Genomic DNA, 25,378 nt, shown 5'->3' on the forward strand with positions numbered 1-25,378 from the left:
ATTTCATTATTTTGCGGAACACTTTTGATTTAGTTATTAACTTTTAACATTGCTGTTATAACGCTGTGATTTCATTTATTATGTAAGATGTGAGCGACATGGTTGCTTGATTTTATATTTTAAGGGAAGTTAATTTAATTAAGAGCCTGATTTTAATTATGTTGAGGCTGATGTACGTGAATAGAAAATTCGATAAATTTTTTGTTTAAAAATGGTGTTAAATTTTTTTAATAACATTTTCTTTTATAAAAAAAATTTTAAATTAGATTTTTGAAATTTAAAAAAGCTATTTGGAATAAATTAAATGGTAAGGCTCAATTCTAGCTTAACATACTGATAAAAAAAATTTAATTCATTAAAAAAAAAAAATTCTTTTGAACCCAGAAAATTTTTTACTTAAATAAAATAAATTTTTTTTAAGAAAAAAAAATTAAAAAAATTTTATTCCTTTCTTTCTAAAAATTAAAAAAAACTTTCTAAATTAAAATTTTTTTTGTTAAATAAATTTTTTACGTATTAAAATAAATTTTTTATCAGTTATTTAAATTATTAAAAAATAATTAATATGAAAAATTTGTTGATTGAATTTTATATTTTTTATAAAAAAAAAATAATTGTTAAGTTATTAGACAGTTAAAGTTTAAGTTTCATACATAGTACTTGTGCATATGATGATAATACACAACTTAACGTGAAACTTACCGAAATGTCCGGCACGAGTGGTTTTTAACAGAGATCCTTATCGCAGACACGAGCCATTGGTTTGAGGTTGAGGATTAACTAAAGCTTAAAGGGTCGTAGAGGAACGAGAAGAGGTGTATTGGTAGCAGTTGACCGCTGCAAGGCAAAAGGAAACGGATATGGCTGTTGAGTCACGCGATCGCGAGCTTGCGAGGCGAGCATAAAACACCTGAGTTGGTTAATCGCGGTTAAGTCAAGTGCAATGGAGCCGACACATCTTTTCGTTTTAATTTCTCTTGGACTCCAAATTGGAGAAAATTTATGGGTTGGTCTATTTTTAACGTTTAATAATTTTTATATTATTAAAAAAACTATTTAGTGTTATTTAAGAAAAAAACTTGACAATTTTTTGATAATAAATTAAACCTAGAAAATTATTTTTAAAAAATTGCATTTATAATTTTTTAAAAATTTTTGAAATAAATTTTTCTTGCTGTAATTTAGTTGTTAAAAAATTTTTAAAATTATCAGAGGTCTTTTTTTATTATTATAAAAAGTATAAGCTGTGAAAATTGAATTTTTCTTGAAAAATTGCTCATATTATTTTTAAAATTTATAAAAAAAAAATAATTAAAAATGTTTTATAATTTATTTACCATATTTTCACCTTTAAAAATTTATTTTAATGATTTACTTTCGACAAATGTGAACAAAAAAATAAAAAACAATTTTAATAGAGCCCAATAGAAATAAATTTGTATTTTCTGTATGTATTGTCTGGCTTTTTGGATGCGATAAAATGGAAATTTATCAAAAATATTTTAAGTTAAAAAATAAAATTAATAAAAAAACGTACCTATGATTACATTGTTGACAAGCAAAACATTCAAGATGATAAACATTTGTCCTGGCTCTCATAACCATTTCGAAGGCTGGTATGTCTTTGGAACACGCTGCGCAGTACCCGGTATTACCAAACAACCTGAAATGAATGAAAAAAAAAAGAAATTAAAACAACAATAACAACAGAGGCTAATAAAAGAAAAGAAATAACCAACAAGTGATTAAATTTAACGTGTATGTATACATATGTACATTGTGATACCAGGAAGCCATTGAATCAATAAATACCGACTTGAAACGACATAGAGACAGCAACACTAATGTCCTCCTCAAATATTGGGCCATTAATAAAGGCCTTAGTTTCAATAGCTCGGAACTCTCACAATAGCACCTGTGTGTTTGTAAAACTCCCTTGGGAGGCTGTAATCTCAACACGGTTTATTTACTCACTTTTACCCTGTGCTCTCTTCCGCACTAAGCAACTACCCTCGAGTCGACATTAACTCATTCGCTTGCTTTCAATCGGAATTCACCCTATATTATGTACTGTGTATTATATATTACATATATGATTTGACGTATTTGATATGACGTTTGCTTCTCGTTTCGAGGTTTTATTAAATAAAGGAAACTCATCTGTGAAATTCGATTTGTAATATCGCTTCTTCTTGGCCTTATTGGCTCTCAAATTATATTTAAATTCGTATTCATATTTATGTATGAATGTTTCGATCCATCGGATGGTATTATTATAATAATATGACGTGGATTTGTGTTTTATACTGGAGTTTTATTTATGATGCATTAAAAATTCTGGACAGTACCTCAGATAATCGCGCTTGCAGAGGATCAAGTTGGCTTTTGTGTAGAGGGTCGAACCCAGTTCTCCGAGTCTGCAGTTACAGCACCCACACTTTAAACAATCTTCGTGCCAAAGCATGTCCAGTGCTTTTAATAAATATCTGAAATCACAATTTAATTTTTTGAGGATTTTTTTTTTTTTTTTTTTAATAAGAAATTATTAAAATTTATTAAAATTAATTTTAAATTGTCAAAAAATTAATTTTAATAAATTTTGGAAATAATTAATAATATTTATACTGAAAAGAAATTTTTTTTTACTTAATTAATGATTACTCACAAATCTGAATAAATTTTGATGCATTATTAATTGAATAAAAATTTATTTAATTTTAAAAAAAAATTCTTGAGCTCGGAAAATAATGTTTGAGACTTTCGTCTCTTGATTTAAATCAATTTTGCTCAATTAAAAAATTTTCTGTCTTTATTCAAGACAATATATTTTTTAGTGATGGTTAATTTTTTATGTAAAATTTTTGGAGAATTTTTCAATAAATTTAATGATTTAAAAAATTTATTTTTCCACATTTTTAATTAAATTATTAATAATTGATCTTGTGACAGCAATATTATCTAAAAAATTAACAGTTCGTAATTTTTGTCAGTCATAAATAATAAAATTCGCTAATGAATAATTAATAATAATAAAACATACCTTTCGGTAATAGCTTTACCACATCCAGCGCAATCTTGAGGAGTAGATCCAATTTTATTGGATTCACTTTTGCTTACGTCCATCGTCATCTCGTACCGATGAACTGTCAAAGATAAATAAAATATTAATGACCAAGCCAGATTCATCTTGATCAAAATATTAAAAACTTTTATGGTTTGAATAATTAATAGATTGGGTCAATAAATAATCGATGGTATGAAGTTCGGGTGACAACTTTTGAGTGATAAAATTATTTATCAGAGTGATATATGATAAACGTATTAGAGCTTAATATCTGCAAGTGTCGTTGGCGGATAGCTTTTATCAAGTTTCAACGGCAGATGGTTGAATCTCAATTCTAGTCGGGTTGTCTATGAGTAATTAGAGTTACGGTGCCTGAGAATTTAACCGCGGTTAGTGCCATCTGTGTCCGAGCTCCGAGCCGGGGGTGGTGTCCTGACTGCGGTGGTGGTCAGAGTTTAGAATCGAATTAGTTTGTGACCAACCTACACACACACACACACACACATATATATATTTTAGTTTCTACATCCATGCGGTATCCTTCTTCAGACTAGTGTAATGTTCCTTTATTATTAAACGTGTTTCAATGTTTTAGCGCTATATATCATTTTCAATTGGACATACTTATTGATTTTTAGTTAAAAAAAATTTAATTGATCTTCGAAATAAAAATTTTCTTTTTAAAAATATATTTATATAAATTAAAGAAAAAATTATTGATGACAATTTGTACAATTGGAATTTTGTAATAAAAAAATTGACTTAGTAGTTAATTAAACTAGAAAAAAATTTAGCTAAGCTTCTTAGAAAAATCAAAGTAATTATTTTAATTTCAAAAAATAAATATTTTATTTTTTTAATGAGAAAAAAAAAAGATTTATAAATTATTAATAAAAAAAATTTTTAATTTTAAATTTTAAATAATTTTAAAATAAAAAAATTTTAAATAATGAAATAAATTAATATTTTGTATGAAGTTTGATAAAAAAATTTTTTTAAAATAGCAGTGGCGAAATTTGGCATTTAAAACATTTTTTTTTTTTTATTTAATAATTTTTTTTTTGAAAAATTATTCACAAAAAAAATTTTTATATGATTTTTTGACATTTTTTACACGATGTATATAATAATATTCAAAACATAGATTAAGATAGTTAAAGGGTCCTCGTAAACAGCGGGAGAAGCTGAACCGCAAGAATTCATGTGGTCAAATTCCGACGGTTAGCCTCGCGGAGAAAATAACTCGTTGAAATTCCTCCCTTCTTCAGTTTATTTTTAATTTATTTTCCGGCTATTTGGAAACTATTTCGGTTATTTTTTATATAAATTTGAATCTTTTATTCGGCACGGACAAATGCACTGTGTACAAAAAGTATTTTATATTTACATTTCGCATGTGCTTGTATTTGTATTTGTTTCAGTAATTTTTTAGAACGAGAATGAGAATGTCGGATAAAATTATTGAGATGGTTTAATTTAGGGATGAAAGGCCCGGAATGTATTTGCTCGGAAGTTTTAACCACAAGGAGATATTAACGTCACGAGTAATACTGTGTCCAAGCAGACCTATTCAAACCGCAAGGAACTTTGTTAATATTGTAGTTCACTCTGCAGTCATATCATGTTATTACCATTTAGGATGGAATATCTGTGCTAATAAATGATGGAAGGATTTTTTGGGATTTAAAAAAATTTTTTAGTATATTTAAAAAATTATTTTTTATCAAACTTGATTTGAAAAAAATTAAAAAATAATTTATTTTATCTTTATAAATATTTTTAACTTGTAAAAATAGTATATTACACCCCTTGGGAAGGAAAATAAGAAAAGCCTCAGATCACATGTAATTGTTGGCCGAGGCGAAGCCGAGGTCGACAAACATGTGATCTGAGGTTTTCTTTTTTACTTTCCAAGGGCTGTATACTATTTTTTTGTCCGACGAAGGCGGAAAGCGGCAACTTTGTTTAGCGTAGCGGGACGAAAGTTGCCACTTTCCGCCCGGAGGGCAAAAAAAAATATTAAGGTTATTTTTACGACATTTTATTTAAACTTGAAAATTATTTAATATCTAAATTTAATTTTTATTTTAAATAAATAAAAATTAAAAAAAAAAAACAAACAAATTAATAATTAAAACCAAAAATTAAAAAACTATCTTGTATTAGATAATTAATACTAAAAATTTTATTTTAAAATAATTTTCTACATCATAAAACAACTAGACATTAAATGAATTAAATAACTAAACGTTTATTTCTGGACTTGTGAGCGTGTAAAATTATCAGCATAAGCGAAGGAAGAATCTGATTTATCAAACTGACAAAAGGGGTAGAAGAATTCTCATTACCCGTCAATGGGAGTCAGTGCTCAGTACAAAGCGGGAGAAAGTTGTGGTGACAGTACAAGCTGAAGTTGAGGTAGAATGGATGCAGAGAGGAGACAAGATGAGTCTGTAATTGTGCGTTATACTGAGCGAATCTGCAGATGGACGTGTGTGTACGGAATTACATGTCCGAGCACACGGAAGTGACTCGCATCGCTGGGAATTCGTCCATCGGCCACGTGATCCGATCATCCACGGACTCTGATCTTCAAAGCAACGATAATTCGATTAGCTACTCTGCGCGTTCATCAACCGCTAACCACTGTATACTCTCTACTCTGTACTGTGTAGTATTCCCAATCAGCCAATATGTACTTGTCTTGCCTACTGTGTCTGTCTACATCGATACAAATTGCTCCACATGTGTGTGAGAAACACACTATCGTCGCAATAATTCCAGCCAACCTTTCGTCCTCTTACATTCACAATTATTAATTAATATTGTGACTATTTTATCATAGACTGCACAGAAAAAAATTGAGAAAATAATTTTAATTATTAACAATTACGTCGGTCGTTAAGATAATCAGACGACACACTTACAATTAATTGGGTTTTTATAACATAAAATACAATCACTTTTAAAAATAATCTGAAAATTTAATATGAAATATTAACTAAAAGTTGAACTTTTTCATTTTTAATTATCGTCAAAATTATTTAAAATAAAATCATCCAACTTTTAAATGACATCTATTTAAAATAAGATCGTTAATTAGGTCATTTTAAAATTAATTATAAATGTATTGAATATTTAATTTAAATTTTCAAGTGAGCCGGTAAGTAACACGTACAATTTGATACAGATAAGAATTATTAATATCTTTAAAGTAGGACAAATTACTTGAAATTAAAGCAAAGACGATTTTTTATACTGTACATATTTTAATTGACTCATGGATTTTTATTTTTTTATTAAAAATATTTTTTGAGTATGACACTGGATATCATCCCAGATCATACTCAGTGATATCTGTGGTAAAAAAAAATTTCAGATAGTAGCTAGTATAATCCAGATTATACTGGGTGATATCTGGATTATACTCATTATAATCTGGATTATACTAGCTACTATCTGAAATTTTTTTTCACTCAGTATAATCTAGGATGATATCCAGTGTAATCTTGCTTTTACCGTGTACAAAATATTTAATTAATTTTAAGAGAAGAAAAAAATTTTTAATTTCAAATTTTTCTGATAAAAACAATAAAAAAATTATTAATTAAATTTTTATATTTTCTTGATTAACACGATCAATAATCTCCTGAGTAACATATTCAAAGAAATGTCCATAACACGCACTCCGGCCCTCAGTTGGGAGCTGATGCTTACTTCTTGGGTTTTTATGTTCAAATCCGTAGTTTCGTACACCATCGTATCGTGAGTCCCCGTTAGCGACAAGTATCCGATTGGATGCGAGTCATCCAAGTACGACAATAACAGACTCCGATTTTTGTATGTTTTGTATGGTTTGTACCGATAGTTGTAACATTTTGAACGTTTTGATTGCGCGAAAAATATCACTGAGTTTATTGTGAGTATTAAAATTAACAGTTTTAATTTTAAGATTTTTTTTACTGGGAACATGGTTTTATTATTAATAATAATTACTTATATTGATGAAAAAAAAATATCGGTTTTAGCCGGTATTGTTGAGTAGAAGGTTTAGATTTAAAGTGTGTGTTTTTTTTTTTTTTTTTATTGTCGCTTGATGAATGGTTGGCAATTAATTTATATTTTGTTATCAGGATTTTATTGGGTATTTCACTAAAAAATAATAAAGTAATCTTGAAAAACGGATGTAATTATAAAATTAGTACATTGAATTATAGAGCATAAAGATTTTTAGTAGAATTTTTTTTATCTTTTATTAAAAGTGTATTTAATGCAAAAGGAAAATACAATTTAAAGAAAATTTTATTTTTAAAAGGAAAAAATTAAATTCAGAAAATTTTATAAAAATTTCTGCTCCAAAATTTCAATCTTAAAATTTTTTTTTAAAAATATTTTTAATTTATTTTAGTCCGATTTTTTAAAGTAGAATTTTCATGAAATTTTCACATTTAGAGAGCTTAATAGGAAATAATTCCAAATATTTCCGGCTGGAAATCCGGCCCTGCGTCCGTATATATGTGTAAATATAATTTTATTCTAAAATTTATAAATATCTAATTAAATTTATAATTTAATCGATCAAGTCAAATTTTTTTTTTTTAATAAAATTTAAATTATTTAACTTGACAAAAAATTTTTTTTAAATTCCAAAGAATCTTAAAAAATAATTTTTATATTTTTGAGCTTGATATTTAATCTAAATTTTACAAAAAATTGAAAAGAAATAATTTTTATTCCTGATAATTAATGTAGTAATAAATTACTAAAGCTTGCAATTAGCTTTGGCATAATAAATAAATAAATAAAAAATTAAAATGAAACTTATAACACGAAATTCAAATTAAAATAAAAAAATTTAAAGGCGTCAAAACATTATCGATCAGATAAGTGATAAAAAGTGAAGAAGGTCTTAATCTTAGACGATGGTGGTACCGTTGCAGCGCCGGCTCGGTGCATTTGCAAGCTCCGCCCCTTGGACCAGAGTCGGTACCACCTCCAGGTCCTACCGTCTCGAGAAAATATTCTAGGACACTAGATACAGGATATCTGAAGCTCTACGCCAACGCCTGTATCCTTACATGCAGCGCACCACAATGGAGTCACAGCAATAATCATAATCACAACAAAAAGCTGCATGGAAGTGAAGTTCCATGCTTATAATGCACACAATATCTTCCACCTATCTCTATTTTATCCTTGTAAATAATAAACTGTTATCTATATCTGGAGAACTTTTTTATCCCCATCCTGTCTCAGCATTAGTATCAGCGGGATCCGGGCGAAGTAGGTTCATTAATTAACAACGAGCACATTAAGCTGGGCATTAATATACTCGGGGTCCGGTGTTTTGTTTTATCCCGCAGGAAGGAAGGACTGCTGCGATATAAATACTGTACCAGCATAAAAGTATAACGGAGATGGAGATGTAACAGTATTATCTCGCTGAAGGGAAAGGAAGGGAAAAAAAGACACAGAAGAAATAAATGAGGAGGAGAAGGGGAAGGGTGGTTTTTCCTGGTAGGTCGTCGCGACGGAAACTCAAGTGAGTTTAATCCTTAGCCTTATCCCAATGAGGGTTGTGAGATGTTTAAATTCACGGAATCGCTCTCACTTTAAAGTTCCGATTCCGAGATAGCCACTTTCTAGAAATTAACAAGATAACACCGATAACGAGTCCTTTTATTCTACTCCTTATTAAGCTTCTGATTTTACTTATTATTATTATCATTGATTCGTGGATCTAGGTGATTGTTGGATGCCGATTTATTTGGAAATTTTTATCTGTCTAATATTGTACTCGATTTTGTGTCACAATTTAAAGAAAATTTTGCGTATTTATTGAAATATCAGTCATTGGAAATTATTATTAAAATTCAAAACATTTTAGATCCAAGATTTTAAAAGACAACCGGTTGTTTTGCTTCAACAATTTCTTGCCTTGAATTCTGAATTCTCGGCTCAAGAGATCTTTATCTTCGGTCGATAACTATTGTCACTTGATTAAAGAGGATATTATCTTCAGTTGATGCAGAAAATTCAAAAACTAACAACAATTATCTAGAACTAAAAATAATTTCGTTTTCTTTCGAGAATTCTAGATTTTTGGTTAAAGATAAAGTTTCTTCATTCGAAATACCAAAAAATCTTTTAGAAAAATAAAATTTTAACTTTAACATATTCAAGAATTTTTTGATGGTGCAGAAAGTAGCAGAAATCCGAGAATTTGTTGGTTCTAACGGAACTCTTGAAACAGATCGGTAAAATCTTGGACCGGCGTTACCGCGTGTCTCGATCCAATAGAAATTCTCGGGCAAAGTATCAATACATCTTGTTTGAAAACAGAAAAGTGCTTCGTTAGAATAAAATTCTTTAGATTGAGTCTTGTATTTATTATCAATGGAATTAAATAAAATTATAACTAATTGCTAAGTTTTGAAAAGTTCAAAATAAATAGAACATTTAATTAAATTAATTAATTAAAAATTAATTAATTTAAAAAACTATAAAAAAATAAATTTAACAAAAATTCTTACAAATATTGCAATAGATATTTTTTAAAAATACAATTTCTGCAGATGCAAAGGGTGTCTCTAACATAGACGAGTGATATGAAAGAGAAGCTCGGGTAAATTCGTCTGCCGGCGGAACAATCCGTCGTCTTTGCTATCGGACTAAAACGATTTATCATCGACGACATTTTCCATAGGAATATTGAATACGACAAGATAATCTCTCCAAGAGACATCCCTTTGCATCTCTCTCTCTTCTCTCGATCAATTTTACGAACACAGGGAGATGTAAAGCAACACAAACGTGCTTAATGTACCGCGAGGCTCCGATAAGCTGCCTCAGAGATGTAACCTGCGGTTTTTCCGGTAAACTTGTATCACACATAACAAGATAACTACATAAGCACCCACATCCTAGCTCCAAGTCCATTAAATCTTCAAATACTCGCGTATTGTTTTATTGTTTTTTGGTAAAGTCATAAACAGAGAGAGCGCCGATGACGTTATCAATAATTCATCAGTAAATAATATCGCAATAATAATATCCAGCCAGAAAGAGCTAATAAAAATAAACGTAATTTTGGAGGCCGTTTGTTTAACACATTTTGATATTGAGCGAACCCCGTGGATTTATCGCAACGTTACGCCGAAAGTTGGAAACTCTAAGGCGCTAAAGGATATTTATACAGTTTGGATCCACGTACGAGGATCATTCTAATGGTTTTATTATACCGATGCCGGCTTTGTCGGACGGTTGCAAAAATCCCGGGATTCTTGAGATTTTATATACAATACAGAATACAATATTATGTGTTATGTGTTATAAATAAGTGGTTATGTGTGATGAAGTGGATTTTACCAGGTTTCATTTTTGGTGATTTATTTTTCTACGGAAATCGCATCTAGTGCTTTTTTGGTTAAGCTACACAGAAAAAAAATTTACTTGAATTCAGTAAATAATTGTGACGAACTTGATCTTCTTGATTTCAGTAGAAAAATTCTTAAATTATAAATAAAAATAAAATATTTTTTAAATAAAAAATAAATAAATTATTTTTTGAAATAAAATAATAAATGCAAAAATTAATTCTTAAAATTAGAAATAAAAAAATTTTTTTTTGAATCAATAATTAATAATTTTCTTGGAGCAAGAATATTTTTCTTAAGTAAAGATATTTTTTTTTATCAGTGTAGTATTTTTTTTTTTTTTAATTGATTAATTTTTTTAGTTTAATAAAAAATTATTTTATTAAAAATTTTACGTCTTATTATATAATACTATTACTAATTTTATTCAAAAAATTTTTTTTTTCTCAGTGCACCCATAAAAAAAAAAATTATTGATGTCATAATTTTATATAATAATTTTTTTTACATATAATCGATTTAAACGACAATTTAAAAAAATTGATTAATAATTTTTTCACACAGAAAATATATTTAATAACTGTCTAAGTGATTAATGAATTTATTAACCACTTGAAATTGAAACGTAGAATAAAGAGAGATTTGATGCGTCACTTTGAGGGAAAACTTTTAAGTTTATCGAGTTATATAAGTTTTGTCTTTTTACCTGAAGTATTATTATTGTCTGAGAAATCGGCATCTGGAGGACTTAAGTCTTGAGAGGGATGAAATAATAAAGATGAAATTAATTAGCGGGAATGAAGGAACCGATGCGTGGATTTACGATTCTCAAGAAAGAAGGGGAGAAGTGGAGTTTATTATTTTTATTGTGAAAAATGAGAAATGTCTTGAGCGACACTTAACCGAGCGGTCATCTAGATGCGACTCCGGAGGATATTTAGACGTTCATGGATCGTGGATCCTAGGATAAGGTCTTTGTAAAGTGAAAAAACCTGAAAGAGGGTGTACCGCGGTGTGGCGAGCTAGTTTCCGCAGCATTGACAGACGACAATACAACCCTGATACGAGCGACGACACCGACCCCATTTGCAAGCTCTCACCCCTGCAGACGCAATCTCCGACGCCTTTGCTCCAAAGATTCGCTCTCAGCCCTTTCCTGCTAAACCCACGGTCGCGGAGGAGCTTCGGCTTTTGTGTTATTATTGAGCTTTCAGTCGGAGTTTTTTATGGATTTGAAAAATTTTGCATTGAAGGTGATACTTTATCAGTTTATGTATCAAAAGGACTAAAATTAGCTTATTTTTTTTTTTTAGAAATAATTAATGAAGTTTTGGCAAAAATTTTTCCAAGTAAATTTTTGAAAATAGTGATTTTATATTTTGTATTCTAAAAAAATTTTACATCCAATTTTTTTTTTAGAAAAAACTTCGTAAAGTGTATTAAAATACTGACTTTTTCTTTAAGTAAATATTATATTATAAAATGTTAATTAAGAGAAGAGAAAATTGTTTAATAAAATATTAAAAAGGATACCCTTAACACATTTACTGCTTGATACCCCAAAGCGAGAATTTTATTAAAGCGCGATATAGTCATATTGTAGTAATGCATGGATAAAGATAAAGAAGGTTATATTTAACGTGTGATATAAATCTTAGGTCAAGAGCGAGGAGAGGAGCTCTGCAATATAAGAGACGGGACAAAGGGTGTGTGGCTACTGGAATCCTCGTTTGTACGGCATTTGGGTCTTTTGCTGGCTAATAGGGGTAATTTAGGGATGTTTTAAGCTCCATGGGCACACGTGAGCCGCACAAAAACTCGGCATTACCTGCTTCACCGTTTTACCCACACAATCGGCCATTAGCATCCTGAATTAGGGGAATAAGATACTCCGACGTTTGCGAATAATTGTTTTAATTATTTCAAGTGTTATACTGTCATTCATATATGGAGAGAAATTTCTATATGATAATATAATTCTTGCAATGAAAAAGCGATCGTCAGATTTTACATCTAGATATAAATTTTAGATGTATCTTGAAGAAAAAAAAATTTTCTAGAGCTGGAAAAAGAACAATTTTAAATTAAAATTCTCGTCTGTGTAAAATTGACATTTTTTAAATCAAATAAACTTTTTTCTAACAAGAAAGTTACCGTAAAAAAAAATTTGATTTCTTTAGCTAAAAAATAAAATTGTTGAAAATTTCCAACAAATTTAATTTATTGTCACATAAATGCTTTTATTTTTTGAAAAAAATTTTTCCCACAATTTTTCGAGCATCAACAGCAAACTTGTTTCGAATTTCATTGGTACGAGTACCGATCGATTAAGATCTGAAAGCGACACTTACAAATTAGCCAATCAAGCGCTAATCTCCATCACCCCTAATTCTCCTTCTGTAGTTTATACCCGACATATATAGCTAGAGAATAGAGAATAGAGGATAGAGGATAAATTGGAGAATACAGCGGCAAATACTTTAATCCAACCATTAATCCACGAGATAAAAGTTTTCCCGTTTGTTGTGTAGCCTTTTGTCGTCAAGTTACACTCGGCAGCACCCGCATTCTACCGAGGACTGTCACTGATTCCCGCTGATGCTGATGCTGTGTCTGGCATATCGATGACAATCATGGAGATACTATTAATTACCTTTATTTGTAAGAAAAAATCCTCTTTTTTTTTCTTTTTCTATTTATTATTTTTATTTTCAAAAATTTTTGGAGAATTTTTGAACAAATTAAGGCAAGCGGTAATTTATATTAAATCTAGCGTTAAAAAAAAGTAATTGATTGCCGAGAGAAGAGCGAAAGCAACATTTAACTTGGGAACAAAAAAGGTCGAGTAAAAATGTGGGGGTGAATTTATGCCTGACATCCGCGTGGATGCTCGTACGATTTTTTACTCCGACACACACCGTGAGCACACACGCGGCACTGGACAAACAACAATAAATATATTTTGGGGCGAAGGGGGAGGAATGGTTAAAGGGATCGGAGAACTTCCGTGCAAGCACGTACGGGCATAGCTTAACGTAATCTAACTGCACAACGCCCTATATCAGGACTAGTGTTGCCCCTTACTCACCTACACCTACACTTATACCTATACCTATGACTACCGAGAAATAGCTGGCTGTTATGTGTAGCCCCTCTTCTCTACACCTCCAACTGCACTATCCCGATTTATATGGCATTGTCACCTGTGACTAAAAATCCCTATCTAAATTTTTTCGCTTTATTTTATTAAAGAGAAAATTTTATTGAGGATTAATTTTATCGGTGAGAAAACCATAATAATTGGTAAAAATTTTTTTTTAACAATTATAGAATAATAATATTAATACTAGCGACCTTGCAGTCACTTTGTAACTTGTAAACTATAAATAAATTAAATAATGACTTTTGTTAAATTGCACTACTTTCTTAAATATTGAAGTTTTTAAAGATATAAACTCATCACGATGTTACACTCATCGAGAGCTTTCATTTGAATACCCACATCAATTTTTCATATATTTTATATATTTATATTTATGTATATATGAAAAATATATGAAAATGCATGTGGGTACTCAAATGAAAGCTCTCGATGAGTGTAACATCGGGATAAGCTTATATCTTTAAAAATGTCAATATTTCATACGATACAAGCTCATTTTTTAATTTATATCTAGAGATAATTTATTAAGATTTCTTGAATAAAACTTAACTGTTAGTAAATGAATATTTAAACTTGACGAGACGTCGGATGTTTATTCAAAGGAAACAAGAGAACTCTGAAGTTAGACATAGGTCTGGGGAAAGTTAATGTGCGGTGAGCACAAGCGGCTGACCACTCGCCTGATTTACATCACACCCTTATCCTTCCATCGGAAAATAACGCGAGGGTGTTCAGTCGAGAACCCGAGCAAGACTGCGAAACTGCGGTGGTCAAGTGAAGGATGTTCTTTGTGATATAACCGCCGGTTCTCGTTACTCTCAAATGAATAAAAGTAGACACAATAATTGATCATTTTTTTAACTTAAAAAAGTTTATAACAAATTAATAGAATGATTAAAAAAATTTATCTAACTTTTTTAAATTAAAAAAAATTAAAATAAATCTGGAATTTTTTGAATAAAAAAATATCCGACCCTCGTGTTTGATGGGGGTTTTAGCAAAATACAAAAATGAGGGTGACGGGTTTCCAGAGATTGGGCGAAATATTTTTAGTTCAATTGTCAAGACAACTAAAATCAGAAAGAGCGACAAACTGAGAGAGAGAGAGAGAGAAATGTTTAAAAGCTCATGAGCGGCTGCATGCCTGTCCAGACACTGGTGATTCCGGTTTCCTGTCCTCCTTACAATTTGCAGACAGTCCTGGCCAGACAAAACCGTGTGACGGACCAACTCAAGATAAGGACCATTCACCAAGACAAAACCCGCCTCTCTCACCTCGAAAAATAAATTTACTGTACTAGTTTGGTCGGGGTAACTTTTAAACTTTTTTATTTTTTGTTTTGCATTTCGCGATTGTCTGCATTTACTCGGCTAGTTACTTTTATTTATATTACGGTTTAATTAAAATTCTTAACGAGTTTATACACTTTGAATCTTCAACATTCATCAACTATTCAGCTTAAACTCTTGCCAAAGATTCTTTGGATTTTTTGTATTATAAAAATCGCACGACTCATAATACAAAACTCTAAATAATTTTTTTCGTAGCTATTTTTATCGTTAATTCTCCAAATAAAAATAATGAAAAGTTCAAAATTTTATAAAATAATAATTCAGTAATTTCTCCAAAACAAAAAAATTAATTTTTCTTTTAATTTAAAACAAATTTTTAATCAAATAAAAAATTACTTAATTTTTTCTTTTCTGCACTGATAGAAGAATTTATTATTCATTAGTAATTTAATTTATTTGAAGACAATTATTTAATTTATTAAATTCTAATATAAATATTTATTAAATCCTATGATGTTAAAAAATCATTTATTAATAGTTAATAAAATTTATTTAATAAAAAAAAAATTTTTTTTAGATGTGTTTTAATATTGATTAGAATTAAACAGAATTTAAAAATTCTTTCGTTATAATTTTAAACCAGAATCTTAAATATTAAAAGAGAGTATCAGGCATTAAAGTTACCAAAAGTGTCTAGTCTAGTCGATAAATATACTCCGAGCAAAATTAAGATCCAGCCAGTCTATTTACGGTATTTTAGGAAACAGAGCTGACAGTTGATAGACTCTTGTTGGGGGAGGGCGGCAGATATAGATATCAGTGGGGATAAATCGATTTGGAATTCGAGAATATCGAATAGTTAAATCTGAGCCGAGCGTTCCTGTGCGGGAAGGACATTGTAACTGGTATCTGATAACTGGTGAATGTGTAAGAGCGATGCACAGATAGAGATAGAGATATAGGATAGAGGTTGAAACGCAGATCTTGCAATCTGGTCCTAACGAGCTGGGGACGTGAATAATTTAAGGATCCCGAGCCTCATGTCCGGCTATTACGTACGTGGAATATTGCATGTCTAACCCGAGTGGCTTTATTACCGCGATGCTTGGATTATTTCAATTCGTTGCTCCAAGGTAAATTGTTTAATTGGTTCCATCTATTTTTGAGTGGCTATTATCAGCATTATTAGTTATTGAAAGGCTTTTAATTTTTATTTTATTTAATTTTTTTATAGAAAAAAAAATACAACTAAATATAATTAAATTTATTAAATTTATTTAGATAAATTTTTTTTATTGTAAGAATTATAAAATTGATTCTCCTGTAAATGAAGTAGAAATAAATTTCAATTTTTATTATTTAAAAATAGTTAATTTATGTGAAAATTGTAATTATTTTTTTTTAGTCAGAAAATTTTTTATAAAATTTAATTTTTGATTTTAAAAAACATCGATGGATTAATTATTGATAAAAAAAATTAAATTAAATTATTTTTTGATTAATAAATTTATTTAGAATCAAAAAAAATTTTTTTTTCTAATACTTTGCAGTATAAGTCATGCAAAGTTCGATAAAAATTTTTCAAGCGACGTTAAAAAATAAATTGAACAAAATTTTGACCGAGGAGATCTCAAATATCCGGCAAAAATATTAAACGTTTTATTCGGAAGCAAATATTTATATTTCATTTGAACGACTAAAATATTTATCGATTTGTTTGCTGACGGATGTTATTTACCCAGCGAAAATATATTTTCCGGTAACCAGTAGCCAGTGACCAGTAACCAGTAATTGAAAAATGATCAAAGATTGCCAGCGGGTCGGCTGAAGCAACTGACCAACCTGGTAAATGAGTTAAGACCGAGCTGGAGGGTATGAAAGTAAATTTCTCGCCTCAATTACAACTTTGAGGGTCTTTTCCACCGACCCTCAAGTCTGCGGACTATTTTTTGCGTCCTTGTTGCCAGTAGATCAGTTTAAAGGAAACAAAAGTTAGTATTGCATCTAATCGTCTTAGCTTTGTTTAATTTAAGGTGAGTCTAAGATGAGCAAAGATGCCTCGCTGGTAACGCGAGGGTAAATGTTAGCGTCTCGCGTGGCCATAAACTTTGATGTACGTTTTCGCAGTTAAGACTTACTAGTGGTATGCCTGGTATCTGACAGTAGGTATCGCCGGAAATTCGCATTAGAAACTAAAGCTCGGGGGAAAACGAGAAGTTACGGTCTACCTTTATGTCCCGCTAGCACTGAGAATCCTCGCTACTTGTCTTGGGTATCATGACGGATGTCTGCTCATTTATATCCTCATATAAATGTTGTATTTTTTTTAAATCCAACTTTATTATGAATTATTGCTAACGACCTTTGTTAAATTTTATTTATTTTTTTTTTTAACACTGAAAGATTTGAGCTTAAAATTAACTATACATTTTTTTTTTTATTTAATTACAAATTTTGGTAATTTTTTATTCGTAAAATTTTATGAAAAAAAATTGAGAAAAAATTTTTTTTCAAAAAATTTGGCCATAAAAAAAAATCTGTTAATTTTTTATTTATAAAATTTTATCAAAAAAAATTTATTTATAAAATTTTGTCATGAAAAAAATTTTTTTTTGAATTATTTCAAAATTCTGTCAAGAAAAATGGAAAAAAAATTTTTTTCTTCCATAAAAAGAATTTTTTTTTTTATATATTGACGTAACAAAGCTCCTGTATATTTGTGTGCAGCACTTTGGTGTTAAATAAAAATGATTTTGTGGGGAGAAAGATGATAAAAATATATGTTTTTAGTATGTATGGCGCTCATCGGCGTTTAGCGAAGCAAACAGACAGAAAATGGAGCGCAACCGCATATAAAGAGTCGATGATAACGGAATGATATACGACTTGGCGTGAATAGCCGTGCTGGAAAGAGAAAAGAGACGGGGTGATATCAGGGAGAGGGTGTACCAAAATCCGTAACGGCGACGTTCTACTAGTGTAGTGTTCTCGTTGCTGGTACTAGTACCTACATAGATATATAGATATACATGTACATAGAAGCGAGTGAAGAGGAAGCCCGTGGGGTGGTACACTGGTGATTGATCGGCATGGAGATAACGCGCGATATTCGCTCCCAGGATTAAGTGAATGTGGGAGCACTTCATAATTTCGGCGGTCAGCCCGACGGAAACTGGCAACCGCGATTTAGCTGAGTAGAAAACATTACTCATTATTATTATTAATTTTTTTTTAATTTTTCCTTTTTAAAAAAATGTAATTAAACAAATAAAAATTTATTATTTTATTATTGTAATTTAGTTTCTTATTTTATTAATAAAGACATCGAAGTAATATCGTAAAGCTTTTATGAGATCATTTTTTAAGGGTCATAGATTTTTTATTAGCCAATCGGGAAATTGGGTGTCGTAAAAATCGAGGTTTTAAGAAAATTATTTTTTAATTTATGGGGAGCTTTAAAATTATTAATTACTTTTATAGATAATATTTGTGATAAATTATAAATTTATTAGCTAATTCGTGTAAATGTAATTTATAAAATTTTTTTTTTAATTAAATTTTCTAACAAAAATTTTTTTTTGTATTTTTAGTCTAGCAAGAAACAAAGAGTTAAAATTTTTTAAGTTTGATAAAAAATTAATTGATAGAAAATTTATAATTTTAAACTTCTAAGCAAATTAAGAGAGACCTAATAAATTATTTATTAATCACACTATAAATCCTTCAATTAAAAAAATATTTAACAAAAAAAAAAATTATTTTTCTTTAATTAATAAAATTTTCATTTTTTTTTAAATGCCTAAAAATTTATTAAAAAAATCTAGCAGTCAAATTCCCATGTCCTTTATCATTTAAATAAAATTAACAGGCTGTCTCCCACAGACGTAGAAAAACAATTTTTTTTTCCGCAGCAAAACTAAAATTCACAATCGAGTGACGATAAGAAGTAATCAACAATCGTTCTCTTGAAAAAAACAATTCCCTGTTTTTGCGCAATGGATTTTTTTTCTATTATCACCGAAACCTAACCGTCGAAAAACTGATTGAGCGTTTTGCAACCGGGCTGTAGAAAGGGAAAGGGGAAGGGGTTCGTGTGCTAGACCAGGGGGATTAGTGTTAGTAAATAAAGTGATAGTGATAATAATAGCGATAGTAGTGGGTAAAAGTAGGGGAGGATCGGCGAATATTTTTTCTGGCAGCAGAGCCGGAGGGCCGTAAATCAAACGGTCACATATGCACCCGAAGAGGGATCAGTGCATCGGGGAACCGGCGCCATCTTGCATGCTGTGCATCCGAGCCCGGTGAACCGGAAACGACTGATAGTGATGCTCCGATCGACGCCTAGTATAGTTCATGAGTTAGTCCAGTCTCTAGCAGGAACCGCTTCACTATTCACTATATTCACTGGCCAATGGATTTGGTTACTACCACAACCTACCACCGCCACGCTGGGATAAAGAGTTATCCCCGGTTGATACTCATCCAGTATATATGGATCCGGAATTCTATTCAACAGATGCCACAACAGATTTTGTACCAACCTTTGTTATGTCCGCTTCGATAATAAATCTGGGCTCTTTTACGCACTGTCGATGATTTTTGTTTAATCTACAGTATACGTGAAATATGCATACATCGGATAGAATTTTTTTTTTTTACAGACGCACTATTGCATGACGTGATAAGAAACATCAGAAGGAACTTTTATTATTTTCATGAAAAATAAATATTATAAATGGTTGTATGTAATTTTTTTGACTAAAAGTAGTGTTAAAAATTTCTAACAGATGGCGAATTGTCGCTAAATTTTCTCACGAACAGAGAGTTGAGTTTTAAAAAATAAGTTATGAAATAAAAATTACTTTTTGACTCTTTAAAGAAGATTATCTGTTTTAAATTTTTAATTTAATCAATTACTGAGCCAATTATCACTTAAATTGATATTTTAGTCTTACTTAATTCTAGAAAAATTACAATAAATAATTTTTTTCATTTTCATATCTTAATATGGCCATATTTGATTAGACCAGGCCATAGATAGCCATATAAAAATTTTTTCATACTTGAATTTTTTAAAAAATTATCTTATAAGTTCGTTTAATTGCAATAATTATTTTTCTATAAAAATAAATTAGCCATAAAATATATTTTTCCAATTTTTTGTATGAAAATTAAAGGTAAGTTACCATATTAGTATGTGTGTGCATTAGCACACAGTAAAGGAGAGTATCCTGAGGGTAGGCGCATCGTAAGCCAGGTTGACTAATTGGCAGGGTTATAATCATGGTGCATGGTTAGGTTGGTATTACCGCGAGTTATAGCTCCGGCATTATATCCATGGATGTCGTCTCACTCCTTCTCACTATCCGTCTGGTGGCTGGCTCATATCGGTACTAGAGTACTAGAGCACTTGACCCTCTTCTATCCCTCTTACGCCTTCCTCATGGATCTGTTCATATGTAGCATATACCATATACCACATATACCTATATGGAGAGCAGAGTCTGCACTCATAGCACAAGGGGCGTTTAATGATTCCACCGTTTACGCAAATTTTCCCATTATGTGACGCGGTTTTGCCCAGCAAACGGCCCGATTCGAGACACCTATTCCTACACTTACGTCTGTTAATGCTTATGTGAGCAGCGGGAGTGTGTGAGAGCGTTTATATTTAACAAACCCGTGACACCATGCGCTGTGAGTGAACGGGGAAGGGATTTAGACTCAGATAATAAAAAATACCGGGATATAAAATAATTCAAACGAATGCTCTGGGGACGCGAACGCCCGGACAGGGACTCCTAAAAGCGATATATTTACGTCCGGCTTATCCGCGTATGGTCATTCATAAGCGACAGCCAAAAAATGACGTGTTACGCGGCGTTATCTGTAACCGTTAGTACGGGCAAAGTCGCTAGATTTTTCTCTGTCGTTTAGCTCTAATCTAATGGCGTATAGATGTCCGAGCTATTTTTGTCCTGACGCAGGAGAATTTATTCAATTTTTACGATGGAAAAAAAATTCTCTGATTAAATGGAAAATTTTTGATACAGAATTTTTTGACTCGAAGATTTAGGAATTTTTTATTTATTTTTATAAGTTTAATCAATTATTTCATGATATTTTTATGTTTAAAAAATATATAAATGCTGAAAAAAATTATTTTTGAAGCTTTTTTTTTGGTAAAATAATTTAGTCAATTTTTTATTTTTGATAATTTATTAATTGTATTTTTGCAGGATAGTCATAGAAAAATTCAATCTATTTTTTATAAAAAATTATACTTGTATTTTCGTACAAACGGAAGATTCTCTAAAATAGAATTAGACAATTTTTTATTTAGAACGTCAATATAGAAAATTATTAAAATCCGAGAGTAATACACTGATAAAAAAAAAAAATAATTTAATTCAAGAAAAAAATTCTTGATGTAAATTAAAAAATGTTTTTGTGAATAGTAAAAATACATTGCATCGTCTTTCAATGAAAAAATGACTTTTATTTAATAGAAAATATTTTTAAATAAAAATTAATCAATAATTTTTTTTTTAATAAAAATTTAAGAAGAAAAATTACAAAAATAATAAATGTGTCTGTAAATTTTAATATTTTTTTAAAGTTTGTGATATAATATAACAAATGTTGAGGATTTAAAAGTTTTGATTGATCCAAAAGATGCAAATAGTTGTAGATGTTTATTTCGACGAAGGAAGAGGAGAAACGAGCTATCACGTAGTACTCCCGTGGGTGTGATCGCCGGTAACTAAACTTGTAAATCTCTCTGCTGATCCTCGTCCTCGTCCTCGTCCCATCGCTCCTATTCTATTGGAGTAGTGATGGTGTTGCTGCGGCGGGACGGCCTCGACTGACCAGAACACATTTGTCTGTCTTAACCGAGCGTACTGACCGTGTAGTTTCGAGAAATCAAACGAGATTGCTTCCAGACCGGATTAATCATGATAATTATCCGGCAATGTTTGTTTTACTCGATTACTCCCCAATTAAACAACTTTAATTCACTCACGAATATTATTATTATTGTTTTGGATTTTGTAATTCGATTAGTTTTTAATTCGGTAAATTTGAAATTTAAAAATCAGAGTAATTAAAGATAAATTTGGGATAAAAAGTATGGAAAGAAAAAAAAGAAACATTTTTAAATGCGATAGTGAAAAATAAAATAACCACATGGAATATTTAGCATAAATGTAAAGTAAGCCGTGGCCGGGGTATAAATCGTATTCCCATTAGAGCTAGTGTAGCTTTTGGGAGTAAGAATGAGAGCGCCGATGAGGAAGAGGAGAGAGAAGAGTGCATTTGAATACTGGAGGATTAAAAATTAAATATTATGCGCGAGGCTCCTCGATTAGGAACCGCAGTCGAGCTACGAGGTACGAGGTTTTTAAATACACGGATTTTTCATCGCTTGAATTTGTTTAAAGGAAAAAAATTTCCTTTTTTCTCTGATTTTTTAATAATGAATTATGGCTGGTAATTAATCATTTTTTTTTTGTAAATTTTAATTGTAAAAATTAAATTTTTTAAGCACTTACATAAGAGATTTTAAAAGTCTATGAATAACAGAGTTTTTAAAACAAAATTAATAAAAAATTAAAATTAAAATTTTTAAGTGTTAATAACATTTAAAAAAAAAAAAAAAAATTCATTAAAAAAATATGACATTAAATTTAGCTGTCACTTTACAATTGTTTTAATTTTCTTCAACAAATAAATTATAGCAAAAAAAAATTATTAAAAAAATGGACTTGTAGAAATTTTAATAAATTAAAAATGCAATTTTTAAAAATAATTTTTTAGAACAAATTTTTTAATTTTAATCTTATTTTTTTTTTTTCAGTTTAAAATTAATGACTTATATAGTAAAAAATTAAATTTTTCATTAAAAAAATATCTACTCTGTATTACGAACTAAACACAGCAAAAACAAAGGCTGTCACGGAGCCGAAAGCTATCAGTGGCCTTCGGAAGGGCAGAAAGGCTATACTGGCTGGTGGTTGGCATCCGATAGCACTGAATGAGCATTGCTGACATGGCCCTCCCCGTCCAGTTTGTGTAACGCATGGCAGACCAGTAAATAGTTTGCTCACTCTCACTTTCATGCAAGATAATTATGTACACTGCAGTTGTAACGGGACAGTTGCTTGGTCAGCCTTTGCTTAGGTCCTTAATGGCCTCAGATCCGCAGGGCTTCGGTAATTGATAATCACAAAATGATAGTCCTCACCCTCTTTAATCTTGTCTATCCTTGATTATTAATTACGATTATTAACAATTAATTATTCATTAAGTTTGTACAGTTTCATTTTATTATTTGGTATGTTTAGTCTCGTGGGTGATTCGACCCTCATCAATCATGGCATGGCTAATGGATGGTTTTGACCAGACCTGAGTTATGCTTCGCCGGCAAACACTCCGAGGTTGGTCAAGATTAGCTTGTTATGTAGTCTGAGCTTTTGATACTGATACTAATTCAAGAACAGCTACTTCTAGAGAACTGAGAACTGAGAACTATCTTAACCGCAGTCTTAGATAAATTTACTGCCCAGGTTAGACCGTGGTCTTGTGTCTTAATTATTTGAGCAGTATGTTTTAATAAGCTTTATTAACTGTTAATAAATAACTCAGAGATTTTTGCCAAGAATATTGCCACAGACAAAAAAAAAAAAAAAAAAAAAAAAAAACATTAAATTTTAATCTCTGATTTTAATTTACAATACTTTTATATTTTCTTCAAACTAAAAATTTTTTTGGACTTAAAAAAAATACTAGAATTTTTATTATACGCCCTTATGGGTCCAAGATAGGTCCCGGAAGCCACAAGGGCGTATAATTTTTTTTTTTTGCATTTCTGCACATTTCGGACAGAAATAAAAATCAAAATCTATCAAATATATTTTTTTATGCAATTTAAATAAAAGTTAAATTTGAAATCGTATATTACAGAGACTTAATTGACTAATAAATTTAAATGACGCCCTATCTAGGAATTCCGGAGGAAAGTTATGAGTTAAAAGCAGTTAACAATTGTTTAAAACAAGTAATAAAGATAATTAATAACCGCCATTAGTCTAATGCAAAATAATTATTATTTTTTGTTGTTGAGCTGAGAGAATTCGAGAACCGGCACATGCTGCGCAATTTAGCTAAATAATTACCAAACTTATGCCGCTCAACTCCTATCTTAGTTATACGTTTATTCATTTATACTGGGTTCTGTTTGTGGTGAGCACGTGTTCCTCAGAATGTTTTACTAAATTGCCGCGTTGAGCTGCTGATTAATTGGGAAAATTAGTTTGATTGATTTTTGTATTTACTTAGACTTAATAAATTTTGTATTGATCTTAAAATAATTTTGAAGAATTTTATTTTTTTGATTTGAGCAGAAAAATTTTAAAACCAAGAAATTTTCCTTTGTTTAAGTAAATTTTATTTCATCTTGATTCAAGTTTATTTATTTATTTATTTTTTTTTGTGTAGTAGAAAAATCAGCGCGTTAAAATATAGTAGATATAAGATTTTTTTTTCAGTTTTATAATTAATTGTTCTCTTTGATTGTCAAAAAAGAAAAAACAAAATAAATAATTATTTAACCCGGAGCGTAAAAGTTTTGCCAAAGATGATTGATCTGGTCGGAGGTTATAACGAATTACCCCGTAAAAAGCTGACGGTGACAAACCCTCCACCCTGTGACCCTTCGGTACGCGGGAGAATGTGTATTTAGTTGATTTTACCGTAGCCGGGAGCGTCAAAACCAACGATATACCATACGTGGCTCAGATGTTTAATTAATTTAACGTCCCGCGTAATGAAACGCAAAAACATAATACGGGCGCACTGCCGGCGTAAACTCTAAGTGAAGGACGCTCGGATTAAAAAAAGCTTCCGTCATATGTATATAAGCTCGGACTTTTGTTTTCCCGACTCGACGTATATTATATTATAAATTTATTTATTTTTAAATTTATAATTTCATCCTTCTATCCTACTTGCGTGGCTCGGTTTAGTTCGTATATCGCCCCGGAACTAAATTCTTTATTTCTCTAAATCTTTTTCTCCATCCGTTTTGATTTAACTCGCGGATTATTCGCTCGAGAGTTTTATTTAAGCTCAGGCAAATATATAAATAAATGAAATCTCTCGAGGATAAATGGACCGTTAAAAACGTAAACTCTGTTAATTTTCAATATTTTCCTTTATGTCGAGTTAAAACAATTTTTTTATTCCCAGTCTCTCGCATGGTATCTTCTGACTCCGGGCTATGTCAATCGGGCAATTGAGTTAGCATCAGCCACCAATTTCCCCCAATCTTCCAGCTCTTTCTCTCACGTCTGTTTGCATTTTTAATTCCTCGTACGAGTGGAGAGCAGGGAAAAGAAAAGAAGAATCTAAAAACAATCAAGTATTGAAAAAAAAAAAAAAATAAAATTTTAGTGATATTTATTTTAATATTAAATTATTATA

At 30.3% G+C, this 25,378-nt stretch overlaps 1 protein-coding gene across 2 annotated transcripts in view; it reads right to left on the reverse strand.

Moving 5' to 3' along the window:
• Positions 1–25,378, reverse strand: part of LOC141528525 (LIM domain only protein 3) — a 71,504-nt gene that overhangs the window by 30,887 nt on the left and 15,239 nt on the right. For both annotated transcript variants that reach the window (XM_074244612.1, XM_074244611.1), the window contains exons 2-4: positions 3,041–3,143; positions 2,349–2,486; positions 1,538–1,663 (exon numbers count right to left, since the gene is read on the reverse strand). In XM_074244612.1, the coding sequence (XP_074100713.1) occupies positions 1,538–1,663; positions 2,349–2,486; positions 3,041–3,129 (353 nt within the window). In that variant the 5' untranslated portion in view covers positions 3,130–3,143. The remainder of the gene's footprint in view (positions 1–1,537; positions 1,664–2,348; positions 2,487–3,040; positions 3,144–25,378) is intronic.

This window comes from Cotesia typhae, unplaced genomic scaffold (assembly GCF_013202065.1).
Source record: "Cotesia typhae breed Kobodo isofemale line unplaced genomic scaffold, CoteBio_Ctyphae contig_44, whole genome shotgun sequence".
NCBI lineage: Eukaryota > Metazoa > Arthropoda > Insecta > Hymenoptera > Braconidae > Cotesia > Cotesia typhae.